The sequence below is a fragment of the Dermochelys coriacea genome, chromosome 5 (genome assembly GCF_009764565.3).
Source record: "Dermochelys coriacea isolate rDerCor1 chromosome 5, rDerCor1.pri.v4, whole genome shotgun sequence".
Lineage (NCBI taxonomy): Eukaryota > Metazoa > Chordata > Testudines > Dermochelyidae > Dermochelys > Dermochelys coriacea.
This window is the reverse complement of record NC_050072.1, coordinates 63,230,608-63,245,272: the sequence shown is the minus strand read 5'-3', so window position 1 is coordinate 63,245,272 and position 14,665 is coordinate 63,230,608. Positions and strand designations below refer to the sequence as shown.

The window sequence follows — 14,665 nt, the reverse complement described above, 5'->3', positions numbered from 1 at the left end:
TAAATGCTATGGGACACAGTTTTGACACTTGCATTTCTCTTGAATTTATTTTAAGTCCCATTGTCTAATACATATAAAGGCTATGTTTGAAGGAGTTTCTTTATATCATTTTTATTCTGGGCACTCAATACCAACAACCACATACCATGACCAACTCTGAAAACTGTGAAGTAATTTCCATTTACCAAAAGGGCACCAACATAAGGCCCAGTTGATCACCTTCTGGCTTCCCTTTTGCTGAACTTGGTCATCAAGCGACTCATGGTTTTTAGCAGGTGTTTTTGCTTTTAATACCCAGGAGAACTTTGCTGAATATTTTAACTTTAAAAACACATTGAAAGAAGTTGCAATCCAAGCTTAGCTTTCATATAACAAGGAACGGTAATGAATTAATTGTGTGATTTTGATCAATGAACTTTTAGCTTGTTTGCAGGGGGATGGGTAAAAGCTTTCTTGAGCAGAATTTAAAATGACAGTGTGTGTTTAATTGGCATTTCTATATTGCTCATCACCAAAATATGCAAGCACATGTATTGTATATTACCAGAATGTGTATTACTAGAATATAAAGTGTGTTTTGACAATAACAGTGGTATCAAACTTGAGCTGAAATGTAGAATTAAAATTGCTCATTTTAATTTGTAAAAATCAAATGCACCAAAAGAGAGAATTCTGTAGTGCTTTCCTCCCCTCTCACATCAAAAATGTTTCTAAGCCAAAAATCTAGTTAACTTCCATGCTCGCTCACTATGCAGCATTTTTATCCCTGGTTTGAGTTATTTTTGCAATCCTATCATTCACCAGATAACCTGGGAAGCAATAAAGTCTACCCCCTTGCTGTGTCTTGTTTCTCCAAATGGAAATAATTCTACTATTCTATATTTTAGATCATTATAGCTAAAACTTGTGACTGGGGGGCTGGGGAGGAAAGGGAGGCCATTGATGTTGGGCAGGCTAGCAGCATCTCACATACCCCTTGTTAACGTAACTGTCCTTTGGCCTCCCGTAAGGAATATCTCATCTTGCTTTATTTTCCAGTCCATCACCCTGAAAAGATAACCTTGATCATCTAAATTGAAAAAAATTATTGCTAGAGCTAAAGGAGCAAACAGCAGTGCAGTGGAGCTGGAACAATTTTTACAGTGGGAGGTGCTGAAGGTAGAAACCGTGTATTTGGGTTGTTATTACTACTGCAAGCCCGGTGTGTGTGGCAGGACCCCTAGTTCCAGCACCCTTCGGCACCAGGCAGTAGAAAGGAAACCAAAAAACACCTAAAGATCCTAGTTTCCACCTCCAAATGCTTTTTATGTAAAATGAGTCATTCAAATTTGGAAGTTTCCCAAAGAATCATGTCACCAAGGCTGGCTCTGTGCATAGTGGGGAGATAATGGGGGACATGAGTCTGTTAAAATAACAAGGGAGGCCAGGAGGAGACAATAAGTTGTTTTATAAGTCTGCCCAAAAAAGCTAAGGTGGGCTGTGCTTGCTAAAATTATCAGGTTTTTCTTGGACTGGGCTGGCAGGTGCTACAAGAGAAACTCTCTTCCTGCATTCCCTGTAAGCACCACTAGGTTCATGGGGGAGGAGGGGAAAGGCACGCCCTAGTTCTGCCCCCTCCACCTCACTTTCTAGCCTCTCCAGGTGCACAACAAGGAGATCAGATAGGAGGAAGCTGCTGCTTCACTGGGCAGGAGTCTACCTCAGTCATTGCCGAGTCTGGCTTAAGGCAACCTAGGGTCCTAGGCACATCATGACATGGGATCTCCATGACTTCACTCATGACCTTGTACTCATGCTATTGTCTTCCCCCTTCATTTAGTGACACTGGCGGGGGTTTATCCATTCCCTCCCAAAAAGGCCAGGTTAGCAGCCTGAGTCCCACTTCTTCCCTCCAGGAGAGGCAGCAGCCTCCCATCTTTCTGGAGGAACAGGAATGGGTAAGCAGGGTGCAGCTGTCCCAAGTGGAACAGCTTCAATCAGAGCAATTGAGAGAGAAAATCCCATAGTCTAGTGGCTTGGGTACCCTTCTGAGAGGTGGGAATACCTATATTCAAAACCTTTTCCATAGTGGGCAGAGGAGGAAATTGAACTTAGGTTTCCCCTGTTCCAAGTGAGTACCCTAACCACTGGGTGAAAGGCTACAGGGAAACTGCCAACACTTATTCCATGCCCCTCCTCCTGTTTTGTGAATTTAAAAAATCAATTTGTGCTTGAACAAATCACATTGTTTGATCCTAAACTTTTTTTTTTCAATTTGCCTAAATTTGTCACTAGTTTTTGATCGTTAGACATTAAATAAAATAAAAGTTCTCAAACTTGCCTGTGAACCAAAAAAATCAGTTATTTGCACAGTTCTACCCAACAAGCCTCCTCAACAGCCTGGGGGCAAGCTAATGTCCTCACAACACAGATATTTCCATCAGTCAGAGGTGACCTGCCCACCACAAGAGCCATTCCTGCAACCTACACCCACCACCAGAGGTGATCCACTCTCTACCCAATCAATCATCCCAGAGCCTGAGGCTGCAGGACAACCTTCCTGCCTCAACTACAGTTGCAGTAAAGGAACCTTTGCCAAGTAGGGAAATCACTAGAGTAGCCTCTGTAAGGTCCTGGGTAGTTGAAAGCATGGTGGGTTGAGAGATATAAAGTAAGGAGGTATAGATAGAACTGAGAAGGACAGAATTGTTCCATTGTGGAGGGGTGGAAGTGTATTGGTTTGCTAGACATGAGGGTGGAGTTGGGAGAAAGTATTGGGTTGACGGAATTTTATATTTTTGGAGGGAAGAACCTTTTACTTAGGAAAAGTCACATGTATTGCAGACAGTTGGAACATTTTTGAGGGATCCACTTGTTAGACTGTTGGCAGCACATCACTGAAATTCTTTGCAGTGAGTGAAAGTGGCTGGTAATCAGATTTTTGGTTTTGGTGTGAGGTGGGATGAAGAGAGTCAGCCCTCCAGTTGTGGGATGAGCTCTGAAAGATGGAGTCCAAGTCCCATGAGGCAATTCATATTAATGATCTTTACTTTTATCCCTAGCCCAGTTTTACTATAAAATCTGAGGATTAAAATAAAGACAGGCAAAAATATCTGAGGATGGAAAAAGGCAGAGGTTTATGGGAAAATTACATGCCTCCTAAAAGTTGAGGATGTGCTTTTGGGAAGTTACCTAAGGCTATAATGAAGATTTAGATGAAAACCATATGTTTATGTACATCAGGTGATTGAGTCTCGATGTCCACTGAATTAAGATATTCCTTTCTCACAAGAAATTGGGTTTATTAAACTAACTTATTCCTAAGATAGAAATAAGTAAAGGATGACTTTACTGTGTATATGGCAAATGACTTGCCTAAATATCATTATAGGGTTTTTTTTAGTTATGAAATAATACCTATTTTAAATATTCTATACTCCTTCTTTGCAAAGTTTGAAGAGGCTTTAGTTTTTATTGAGTGTTTTAAAGTATTGTACATTTCTAATGAGGTTATTTTAATGTCAGATATTTCTATCTGGAGACATTAAAATCACAAAGAACAGTGAGAGCCTTTTAATCAAACATCTAGCATATTGTACAATGTAATGTTAATTTTTTTAGGGAACGTTAGGTAGTGGAACTCCCTAAACAGAAATATGAAGATGGAGAGAAGTCTGTTATATTCTAAAGTCATGTACAGACTAATTGGCAATTTTTAAATACCAGACTAATGAATCAGAAGATGCTGGTTATTTTAATAAAAGGCAGGATATCTACTTCCACCCACCCACTCCCCATAAACTTTGGCTTCTTTTTTTCTGTTGAGCAGAGTGAATAGAAGGAGCTTTGCCTCAAAATAGAACAGTAGAATGCAAGGGGGTAAAGTGTAGAATAAGGAATGAATAGAAATTCAAGACAGCTCCATAAGAATCTCTCACCCCCACAGGTTACAAGCTTTTCTAGGATTTTCTTTCAAATAGGCTGCTGAATGCATAATAATGAAAGTTTCCGGTTTCTTGTAGACCTGTGTGAAAAGTTTCTTGCTCAAGAAATTGCTTGGGTCAATTGAGCATTTTTATATTGGAAGGTAAAAATATCAGCTTTAACAATAAACCAAGTTCTCAAACCCTATTCAGTGTAGGGAAGGAAAGATACTCTCACTTTACACATTTAAGAACAAGTCTGTAGAATTTTCCAGCTACTGTATTTGTCTCTTGTGTCTTTGTTAAAATAACCAGGTGGTTGCAAAAATCGCACTGACTTATTGTATTTATGATTTTTCAGACAGTAAGCATCAGTGAAATTCATCTGAAAGTTCTGCAGATGAAAAACTGTAACCTAAACTATTTAAAGGAACTGCAGTTTGAATGTTTCAGGGGAACTGCTACATGAGCTTCTCTATCCATGTAAGTGATTGCAGTACTAGTGAAAGGTGCTGAGTTCAGTCCATAAAACTGAAGTCCTCAATTTATCCCAGTAACAGCCTGAATAGTAGAGTTCCTTTTCAATGTTTTCATTCTTTTCTATCTGAGGACAGTACTGGACAATTGCTCCTCTGCCCAGATAGGATTCTTTTCTTTTTCATGTGTATGTGAGGTGCTACCATAGTGATATTAGTGCTGTGGCATCGATAGAAGATGGATGACACTCACCTCAGCATCTCTATTTCATCAGACCTGGAATTACTTTCCCCCAAGACTTTTTAAGATTTGAGTCTTGGGGGGAGAGCTAGCTGGCTGAAACTTGGTGAGACAGAAGGGATGTGAAACAATAGCTACAGGAAATAACTGTGCACTTACTTATTTGCCCACTTTTTGTTGCTCAGCTTTGCTGGCTAGGGGGAGGGGATCTTGTTAGATCCTTACCCGTTTTGAAATATCCAGACAGCAGCCCCGACAAGAGTCCTTTTCTCATCTGTGCTTGGAAACAAAATTGCCACATTTGAACATTCTTTTTTATTCTTCTTTCAATTGTAATGGTGAACTCCCTGAGTTTAATATGGGGGGTGAGGGTTGATCAGGTCTCAGGCCTACACCCATGAGATGCAAACTTTGGCATAGTTGCCCCTTTCTTATCCAGATTTTGATTATAATGTACTCAATTTTGGGGCAACACTTGAAAACTGCGTAGAAGCTTAGCTGGAGCAGAAAGCAGATGCTTCCTTACTTAGCAGTACTTTGGGTGGGGAACATATTACACGTGTGCTCCAAAAACTGTACTTTTCTCATCATTTGCTTCCAGGTGTGATGAAAGGTATTGATTCTGATCTATGAAGCCCTTTATGTTTTGAACCTTTTGTGATTTAGAGATTGTTTCTCTTCTCATGTTTAATCTGGCATTTGAGATCAACTAAGGATACTTAAGCATATGTTTGTCTGGGGTGGCTTAGTCCTCCTGTCAACTCTGGAACTTACTCTTTTGCCCCTAGTGATCCCACAGAACCAAATTGGTTGACTTTTAGGCCACATTGCAAATTTTATTTCTTTTTCCAAGCTGCTTTCCAGACTCAGATTAACTAATATGCACTTAAACAGGGCCCCCATCTCAAACCTAATTGATACTTCAGTGTCACGCAGGTTTGGCCCAGCCACCTCTTCCTCATGACAGTGGGACAGCTGGGCCAAATTTTGAGTGAGAGACATTAGGACCCGGTGCATGGTATCACAGTGCCACTTAGTGCCACATGATGAGTGATTTCAGTAAATGGTGTTACAACTTGGCTGGGTGGCTGTGGGGTGAGAGATGTTGCGGGCAACTTTAGGGTGAGTTGTGGGTGGGGTGAGACTGGGGGCTAGGATGTTTGAGGGTGAGTGGTAGGTGACCATACATCCTGTTTTGGCCAGGACAGTCCCTTTTTTAAGCTCTGTCCTGGCTGTCCCCACTTTTTTGGCAAAACTGGGCATGTATCCCACTTGCTCTTGCCAACGGATCAACGGTTGGCATGAGCAAACAGTACAAATGCCCAATTTTGGCAAAAAAAAGTGGGGTGCGACCCCTAGTGGGGCACAGCAGAACATGCGGGTAGGCCGTGACATCAGCCCCACATGGGGGTAGGAAGGGCTCGAGCTTGCGGCTCGGGCTGGCCCCACATGGGCCTGGGGGGTAAAGAGCTCAGGCCAAAGGGGTTGAATGGCATGGATCATCCCCAGATGCGGGGGGGGCAAGTGGCTTGGCCCAGCCCTGCATTGAAGGGGCTTGGGCCGGCCCTGCATGGGAGCGGGGAAGTTTGGATGAGCCCCAGGTAGTGTCCTGTTTTCCCTTTGGGGAAATATGTCACCCGAGTGAGTGGGGAACAGTGTGGGCTGTGACTGGTTGGGCTGAGTTGATAGGGACTGCAGTGAGTGGGATGTACATGGGAGCTGCGTCCCTCCTCAGCCAACTAGCTACATTGTTTAAGATGTCATATCCAAAGCTGCTATAACTGCTGGTTACTACCTTTCAATATGCATAAAGTTATATCACTGCAGACCTCCCACCATCTCTCTTCCCTACCCCCATCCACTGCCAGGAAGTATAAAGATGGAGCTCAGTCATGGGACCAATCACTAATAAAAAAAGGGTGAACGCTCCCTTAATATTCACCTCTCCGCTATAACTTAAGCCCTGATAATTCAAGACTTCTTTGTAACATACGAGTCAAAAATCCCATGCTGAAAACCTTTGCCCTCTGAGAAATAAATTAAAATTTTGCCCTTTTACTCCCCAGCTCAAATGAGTTCTAATCAGTTTTATTCTCCAGAGACTGAAAACATTTAAATTAAAGAAAAAATTGCAGAGGGAAAGTCATATGTCACAGTTTACAATTATAATATATTTTGCTTATATATCTCCTGTTACATTTAGAAAATGTTAAGGATTGTTCTACTCTTCCAGATTGGTAGATCTCTTGATCTCTAAAGGCTTAACATTTTCTTATAAATGTATGCATCTTCTTTGATCTGCTGCTTTGCTGGCCTTACTTAAAAACTAAGTTTCTTTTATCTGTCATTTTCACTGGGTTTCAGCCTCAAAAAGATGGTTTACGTCTAAATTATTTGGACTGGTTTTTATTATAAAGTTTATTATTAAAAACATACAAGTCTGAGTTTTGTTCTCTGAATTTTAGAAAGCAGAGATACTTACATGCAACCTACAAGAGAATATTTAAAACTAATGAAGGAAAACCATAGAGTAGTAAAATGTGTTGATCTAGACAACTCTAAATGGATATAAAAGGTGCATGGAATTGCTCACAGAAGGGTCAAGTATTTCACATACCATGAGTAGCTGTGGGGTTAGGCTACTTGAGGCATGTTCAAAATATTAAATTTAGTGAGTAAAAATTAAGCTATAAAAGGGAAATTAAAATGATTTTCCTTTTAGAAAACTCATTCTTTAAACAGATGTGCTAAGAATGGAATGTTTGTAAAAAGAAAGCAAAATGGTTTTCTTTAACTGTAAACATTAAGTTTAGTCTCTTAAAAAAATAAGTTTTTGAAACATCACAAGTACTTGTTTTTTGGTGAATATACCTGCATTTTCCTTGCTTGTAGAGAGGACAGAAATAATGATCATGTTCATAGGGGCCCAAGTCTCCCAATGGTAAAAGAGCACATCTATACCAAGGGGTTCATCCACAACCAATTAAAGTAAATGGAAAGACTGCCACTGACTTCAGTGGGCTTTGGATCAAGCTTTAAATAATTCAGGATCTGAGGAAAGCTGATGGAAGAATCATTTAAACGTGTGTGTTGCTGTAAATGGGCAATCGCTAAAGAATAGCTAGTGGGTCATATGCAGAATAAAAAATGAAGGTGTCTAATTACTGACATCATATCTAAAAATTATCACCTCCTATCCACGTTTCCTGTATGAGATGCGCTTCAGCAGAACTCCCACTATGTGATAAATGAATAAACGGAAGAGGTCCCTTCTGTATTAATTTCTATTTACAATGTTTTGTTGGTGGGATAGCAAGCATGGTGCTTGAAAGTGCTAATAAGATTTTCTCACACTATGATTAGGAAATTAATATGAGCTTGAATTTTTAAAGGTGTCTAATGAAGGGAAAGTCAATGGAAGCTGGGACCCTTGCTCTCAGGCTCCTTTGAAAAACTACATCCATAGAACGTTTGGATAATACTGATTAGCAGAGCTGATCAAAAAATGGGAAAACAATTTCACCAAGAAATTCAGGGTCTTTGCTCATTTCTTTGTTTAAATTGGCTCTATTTTTCATGAATGTCTCTGTTAATTTTTACCCGTGTTTCTATTTTTTTAAAAGTTTTTATTAATTTATTTTTTATTTACCAGAAACTTGGTTTTCAGTGAAAATAGGGTTTGCAGTCAATGAAAAAGTGTATAGACTTCAAAAATTATTTCAATAAAAATTCAGTAAAAATATCACAGAATTTTGCCAAAATTAGAAATCTTTGGTAATGTTGACAATTTAGTAAAAAGTTTCATTTTGGAGAAAAGGCAATTTTTCAGTGAAAAATATTTTTGTGAGAAGTCAACCAGCTTTACTGATAAAAGCACATTGGCCAATGTTTGTGTAGAAATATAATTTTCATTTGGGCTTTGAAAGGACTCTCTGTTGCATTAATAAAGACAAAAATAGCCCTAAGGTGAACTAGAGTAGTTTTCCTGAGGTCTGTAACTCCCTCTGTATTAATGTGCAATTGCAGTGCTGCTTAAGCAGAGCAGAGGCAAGACGAGATGCTGCAAAAGTGGCTCTGATCAACTCTCTATTCAATGAATTGCCCTGTCGCAAGATCACAAAAGAATTCATTATGGAAAGTGTTCAAGAAGCTGTTTCCTCAACCAGTGTAAGTACCAAACTATGTTTCTTGAGTTGTTGTCAGCAATGTCAATATAAAATTGTAGATAATTGAGGAAACTACTTCAATGGGATTAATATTATTAATTAAGATCCTACATAACTCTGTCTTCATTGATAATCTGTTAACTCTTTAGTAAACACTTAAAAATCAGATGCAGGCTCTGGAACTCAGGGAGTTTAATTTGCTTATGTAATCTGTAGGGGACTCTAGTTCCAGATCCTTAATTTATTTCAATGTATCTCTATTTCAGTGGTTTATTCCTTAACATTATAGTTACTCTGGTAGGGAAATGGGTGAGGGAAGGAACCTTTAACATTAAATACCAAAATTGAATCAACCACAATAGAGGGAACAGACCCCCAACATCTGCATTGCTGTCAATTGTGCAGGGCTTCAAGTGCAAATCAACTGTGTGCTGTTAAATGAAAGTTTGGAATAAAAAACCTAATCTGATAACCGAAGACTAAATGTCTTTCAAGGTGGTTATTATTTAATATTTATTTAATTGTACTGCCCTGGAGGCCCCAGTCTAGATCAGGGCCCAGTTGTGCTAAGCACTGCACAAACACAGAGGGGAGACATGATTCCTGCCCCAGAGAGTTCATACTCTAAGAGCAAGGAGACAGATATTTAGGTGATGTAACTGGAGCTCTGCTGCTGCACATCAATGGAGGTGTGCTGATGTATGGCAGCTGAGGATCTGGCCCAAGGTCTGTATTTTCCTTCTTCCCAAGGGTGTGGGGGAATGTTAGTTTCATTTTTAATTATCTAATGTAAAGTATGCAAATTGGGAATATTTGTGATGTTGTGCACTGTTTTCAGCTATAATTTTCCACCAGCCAGAGATGGGTGCATTTCAATATTAGGTGAAGTTTAACAATGTCTAACACACATTATATACATAGCTTATATGAATGATTCATATCTATAGCTAAATATAAAATATTATAAGCTGATATAAATAAAACCCATCTATATTTATATAAGGCTGATATAAATGTAAAATTAGTTTATACCTGGAAAATGTGTCCATCGAACAAGTAACGTATGAACTAAGCTTCAGTATCCCCTCCCACACTATTGAGTTAATGGAAGTTGACTGTTCTCAGCACCTTCAAGGAGTGGGTCCTAATAGTTCTAATGAATACTTTAGATATTTCGAAACAGTGTTTGAGGACGGTCTTGCACTGTCCTCTCAATTAGTGGAAGGTGTATGACTACATTTCCTGCATTGCTTTGAAAAGATCAACCAAATCTGTTTTCTTCGTAAATTATCATACATAAGTAAACATGAGTGGGAAAACATAATTCCTTTATAAACTTTCCTAAATAGTTTCAAGGAACAATTTCAATACCAACTCCTATTAACTCTGGCCTATCACTTCTACTTGTTTCTCACTGACAAATAAACCATCACCAGGGTCTGGGTTTTTCCAACTATTGTCATGGTAAAGATTGGCCAAACAGACTTTGGAGTTATAATTAGAAAACAAAACAAACAAACAAGACTCAATTTCTAGTTCAGCATTGTGGCTACAATCAATGTAGGATGTAGCAATTCTTTATAAATGAAAGTGCAGGCTCACTGAGAGGCTTATGTCCTGGATTGATGAAGGGTTGGTTGAATTCTTCCCATCTTTTCAGAAGAAGCTTCTGATAACAAATGTGGAGTGGATTTAAAATAGTTTAGAAACACTGTTAACAGCTTTTAGTGAGGCACATTAGCTGAAATTTTCTCCTTTTCAGCTGAAAATCTCATTCTCCTTTACGGGATGGACTGGGAAAAGGGAAGAGGAGTTGCTATAATTTAGGTGAACTGATAGAGCAATGTAAGGAGGCCTGGCCTATATCTGGTCTGTAGATGAAAGGAGAGCTTTCTTTCCCAGTATGTTGAATCTCATACACTTTGGAGGAACAAAAATCCATGTCAGTTTGGAAAAATGGGGTATAATTTATTTATACATGAAATTTAAAGAGAGGTTCAATTTAAGGTAATTCATCATTTTTTATGGAAATTTTGAAGGTAAAAGGGTATATACACTTTGCAGACTTCAGGGTGGATTTCCTCAGGGATATTTAAAAGCCAGCATAAATATTTCAGCTGCAGTGTGTTAATGTTACAGCATTCAAAAGCTATAATTTTGCTGACATTTCAGTTAGAGGAACTATCTTGTGTAGGGATCTGTTCAACTCTGCACAGCTGCCACTGAACACCTAGAGTTCTGAGAGGGAATTTATCAAAAGTAGTTCACTCAGATGCTCCTTTTTTAGGTTTCCAAAAAGAAAAAAACAAACAAATTCAAATTTATGGGGAATTTACCCACTTCCTTACCTAGCTACTTCATGCTACTCCAGGGGTCCATTGAAAAAGTATTTGCTTAATTATGGCTCGTGTCACTATAGGTTCATGAATATGCCCTCATTATCATAGAGATAGTACATGGGACTCCAGGTCTGAACAGTCAGCACATAGGTACCAGAGTGATAAGTCTTTCATAAATGCCTGCAGGTAGACTGGACTAATTTAACTGACATTTTTGGTGGATCATCTCAAATAAGTAAACTTTAATGTTCAGATGAATGGGCAGTAGTCCTACTGAGCCAGGAAAAGACTGGGGACAGGAGGTAGTTTCATATCAATAGATCACTGAGACGGGTAGAGGGCAATAGGCATCATCATGAAACACTATGTATTTCTGAACTACCACTGACTCTCAGATTAATTCAGAAGTGATTTGGAGAGTTAACTCCTATTTTTTTTCTTATTGGAAATTTCCATTCCAATCAAAAGCCAAGCCCCACATCAAAATTCCAGTAAGTCACTCAGGGCCCTTTGAAGCCAGTTAAAGTGGCCACCCAGCTCCCTGAACAGGAGGGGGAAGCAAAGGGAGACATTTGATGAGGGTGTGGTGGGTTGCACTTTCTTCTTCGAGCACCCACTGATGTCCAGGAGCAGTGTCGCCATTTTCTTCAGCTCCCAGTGCATCTGCAGGCTATAAGTCGGCCTCAGTGGGTCTTCTCTGGCTTGACCTTCTAGTCAGGTCACATAATCCAACCATCTTCTGGGGTACAACAAATGCAAATAAAAATCATTCCTTGGCCTTCAGGATCAACAGCAGTTAAAAATGGAATGGGCTTAATTTCCTTTCTGCAATTAATCCAGCAGGGTTCCTCCCACATGCCTGCCCTTGACTGTGGTGTATCAGTATGGGCCACTTATGACAATGCCCTTCCTATGTCGCAAACTCCATGAGCTCTGAAAGCTGGCCTGATAGACCTTATAGTCTTCCAGACATGCTTCCAGAGTGTTGAGATGGGCTGGGGGGAGAGGCCAAGTGATGATGTCACTCTCCCTCTTTTATACTTTCTTCCAGCTGCTAGAAAGATCCTTGCTGTGAGGTGAAGCAGTCAGCCCCCATTGGTGAAGCATATTGCGTATGTCTCTTCTCTAAGGAGCCTCTGGGATTATTTTCTTGATGAGCCATTAACACTGTCTGGACCCTCCTTTGTTGCAACTGAAAGGCTGATTGTGGGCATTCCCAACCTCACAACATCTTTCAGTAGCACATAGTGCAATACTTCCTAAATTCACAAACAATCCAACAGGCTATTAATGTTCAACAGATCAAGACTTTTTAAAGGATACCTCAAAAGGCATACTTTGTACAAAATATATCATAATCATATCACAGTGGTGAATATGGGGATTACAAGGTGCTATTTTGATGTCACACATAGATACATCTGTTTCAATTGGCCTGAATATGTAAGAATGGATGGGGGCAGCAGCTGTGATAACAGATGGTTTGGTTGTGGGGAGTGTGATCAAGCTAGTCATGGGCTAGCCCTGAAGCTGGTTTCCAGTGTGATTAAAAGGATACAATGAATGGTTCCCAAAACTAAAAGACCTGAGATTTTGCTGACAGGTCATGGGCTCATTTGATAGGATGAAACCTTGTGACTCTCACAGGCTCATGTCCCCTCCCCCTTTGTGAATCTTTTGTCCCGTTACAGGAGGGAGGGAGAAGGACTCAAAGCAAGTTGAGTCCCAGGGGTAGGCTCAGAGAAGCCTATCCTGAGTTATGGGTTATTTGGTATCCCCTGCACTGGAATGCCAGGTATAAAGGAATCTGGAGGATGGGTGGGTAATGCCCCTCCCCTATGCAATAAAAGTTGCAGCCTACCATGTAAAATTCATCTGTCCTCATTTTGCCATCATGTCCAGATCAATCAGATGTATTTCATCTTTTTGGCTGAATATGGGGCATCAGAAGCTACTAAGCACATCCCCTGGGTGATGGATGGGGAAGTCTCCACATGTGGACAGCTCTGAATAATAAATGAGACGTGGACCTAAGGTGTGTGTGGGACTTGTAACCTCATCACATAAAACAAACATGCTACAGAAACAAACACCAGGACCTATACTGGTGGGCAGCAGACTCGAACAAGAGATTAGCTTCCTGTGAAGAATATTGGAGCATTGGTCAAACACGTAAGGAAGCCCACATCCTGAAAAGTCCCATGCTTATGGACCAATCAGTAATGAAAAATGGATTTTAGAATATGAGAACAATGTAGGAAACTACTAAAACTGCTCAGATAATTAAATAAATTGATAGATAGCATCTTGATGTCCTTGAAATCAGTGAGTGTAGTTGGACAGGTCTGAACAAAATGAACTTTAAGAAAAATAAATAAGACTATCACCTACTCTGGGAATGTAGATGGTAGACATAAAGTGGGAGTAGGAATTCTAATGTTGAATGAAGCTAAGCAGGCACTGACTGAGTGGTAATCAGTCAATGAAAGTTCTGAAATGGTCAAATATATGACCTTCATCTCTTTTAGGGGAGATACTGGAAGTCCCAAATTAGCCCTTTCTCCCACCACACACTTATTTTCATGAGTGGCAGGTTTTTTGGTGGGAGGGGGGCCTGAGACTCAGCATCCTACTACTCAACCCCTCCAGTGCACTCTCTTTTAATCTGGAGCAGGTCACAGGGCTTCGACCCAAGATCAGGCCTATTTTGTGTAGGAATGGCTCCCTAGAGCCTAGTTCCTTAAGACATGGCACTAAAAGTATGATTGGAACTACAAAAGGGCATAGGATCCGTGGGTGAGTATGCGCAGCACATCAAGTAAACACCTAAGCTTCTGGATGCTTATACAAACACAAGCCTTTAGAGGTTCAATTATCTCTAGTTAGTCTTTTTTCCCGCCCTGTATCCCCACTCCCAGTGATGATATGAAAGTTGGAGTCCTCATTCAGCATCACTACAGGAAGACTGGCAAATCTCCTAAGGATGCACAAGATTTCCTGTTAGGAAGATCAATATTTAACTAGAAATAAACTAAAATAAACTAGAAATAAACTGTCACAGCACTTTCAGAATTCCCAGATGGTGCTGCAAAGGGTTGGCATCACCAAGGATCGTGTCAATGTAGCTGTGATTCACTGATCTGTACTTCCAAATAGTTTATCAGGAAAGGGAAGGAGGGGCATGAGGGATGGTTCAAGTTTTCAACACTGGAATTTTTTACATAAATTATTAAAACTTAGAATATGTATAACCAAACATCCCAATACTAATCTCTCTCTTGTTTCCTTCCCAAGGGTACTTTAAGTGATGCGGATGACCCAAGCACAAGCATCGGGGCCTATCATTATATGTTGGAGTCAAACATGGGGAAAACTATGTTAGAATTTCAGGTACAAGAATATAAAATTGTGTTTCCTGATTTATTCACTTTTGAATAGTTAAGTCTGAAGACAATGTGTTGGGTAGGCTGGCTGATGTCAAGAGGGAACTGTCAGACCCTCTGTCCACCTGGCCCGTTGCCTTGTTCTCTGCTTTCTCTGT

The 14,665-nt window shown here is 40.0% G+C and overlaps 1 protein-coding gene across 1 annotated transcript in view; it reads left to right on the top strand.

Annotated features, from left to right (window-relative positions):
- The window catches only part of LIX1 (limb and CNS expressed 1), a 40,028-nt gene that overhangs the window by 18,211 nt on the left and 7,152 nt on the right, over positions 1-14,665 (top strand). The window contains exons 3-4 of the mRNA XM_038403153.2: positions 8,646-8,786; positions 14,419-14,514. Coding sequence (XP_038259081.1) covers positions 8,646-8,786; positions 14,419-14,514 — 237 coding nt within the window. The remainder of the gene's footprint in view (positions 1-8,645; positions 8,787-14,418; positions 14,515-14,665) is intronic.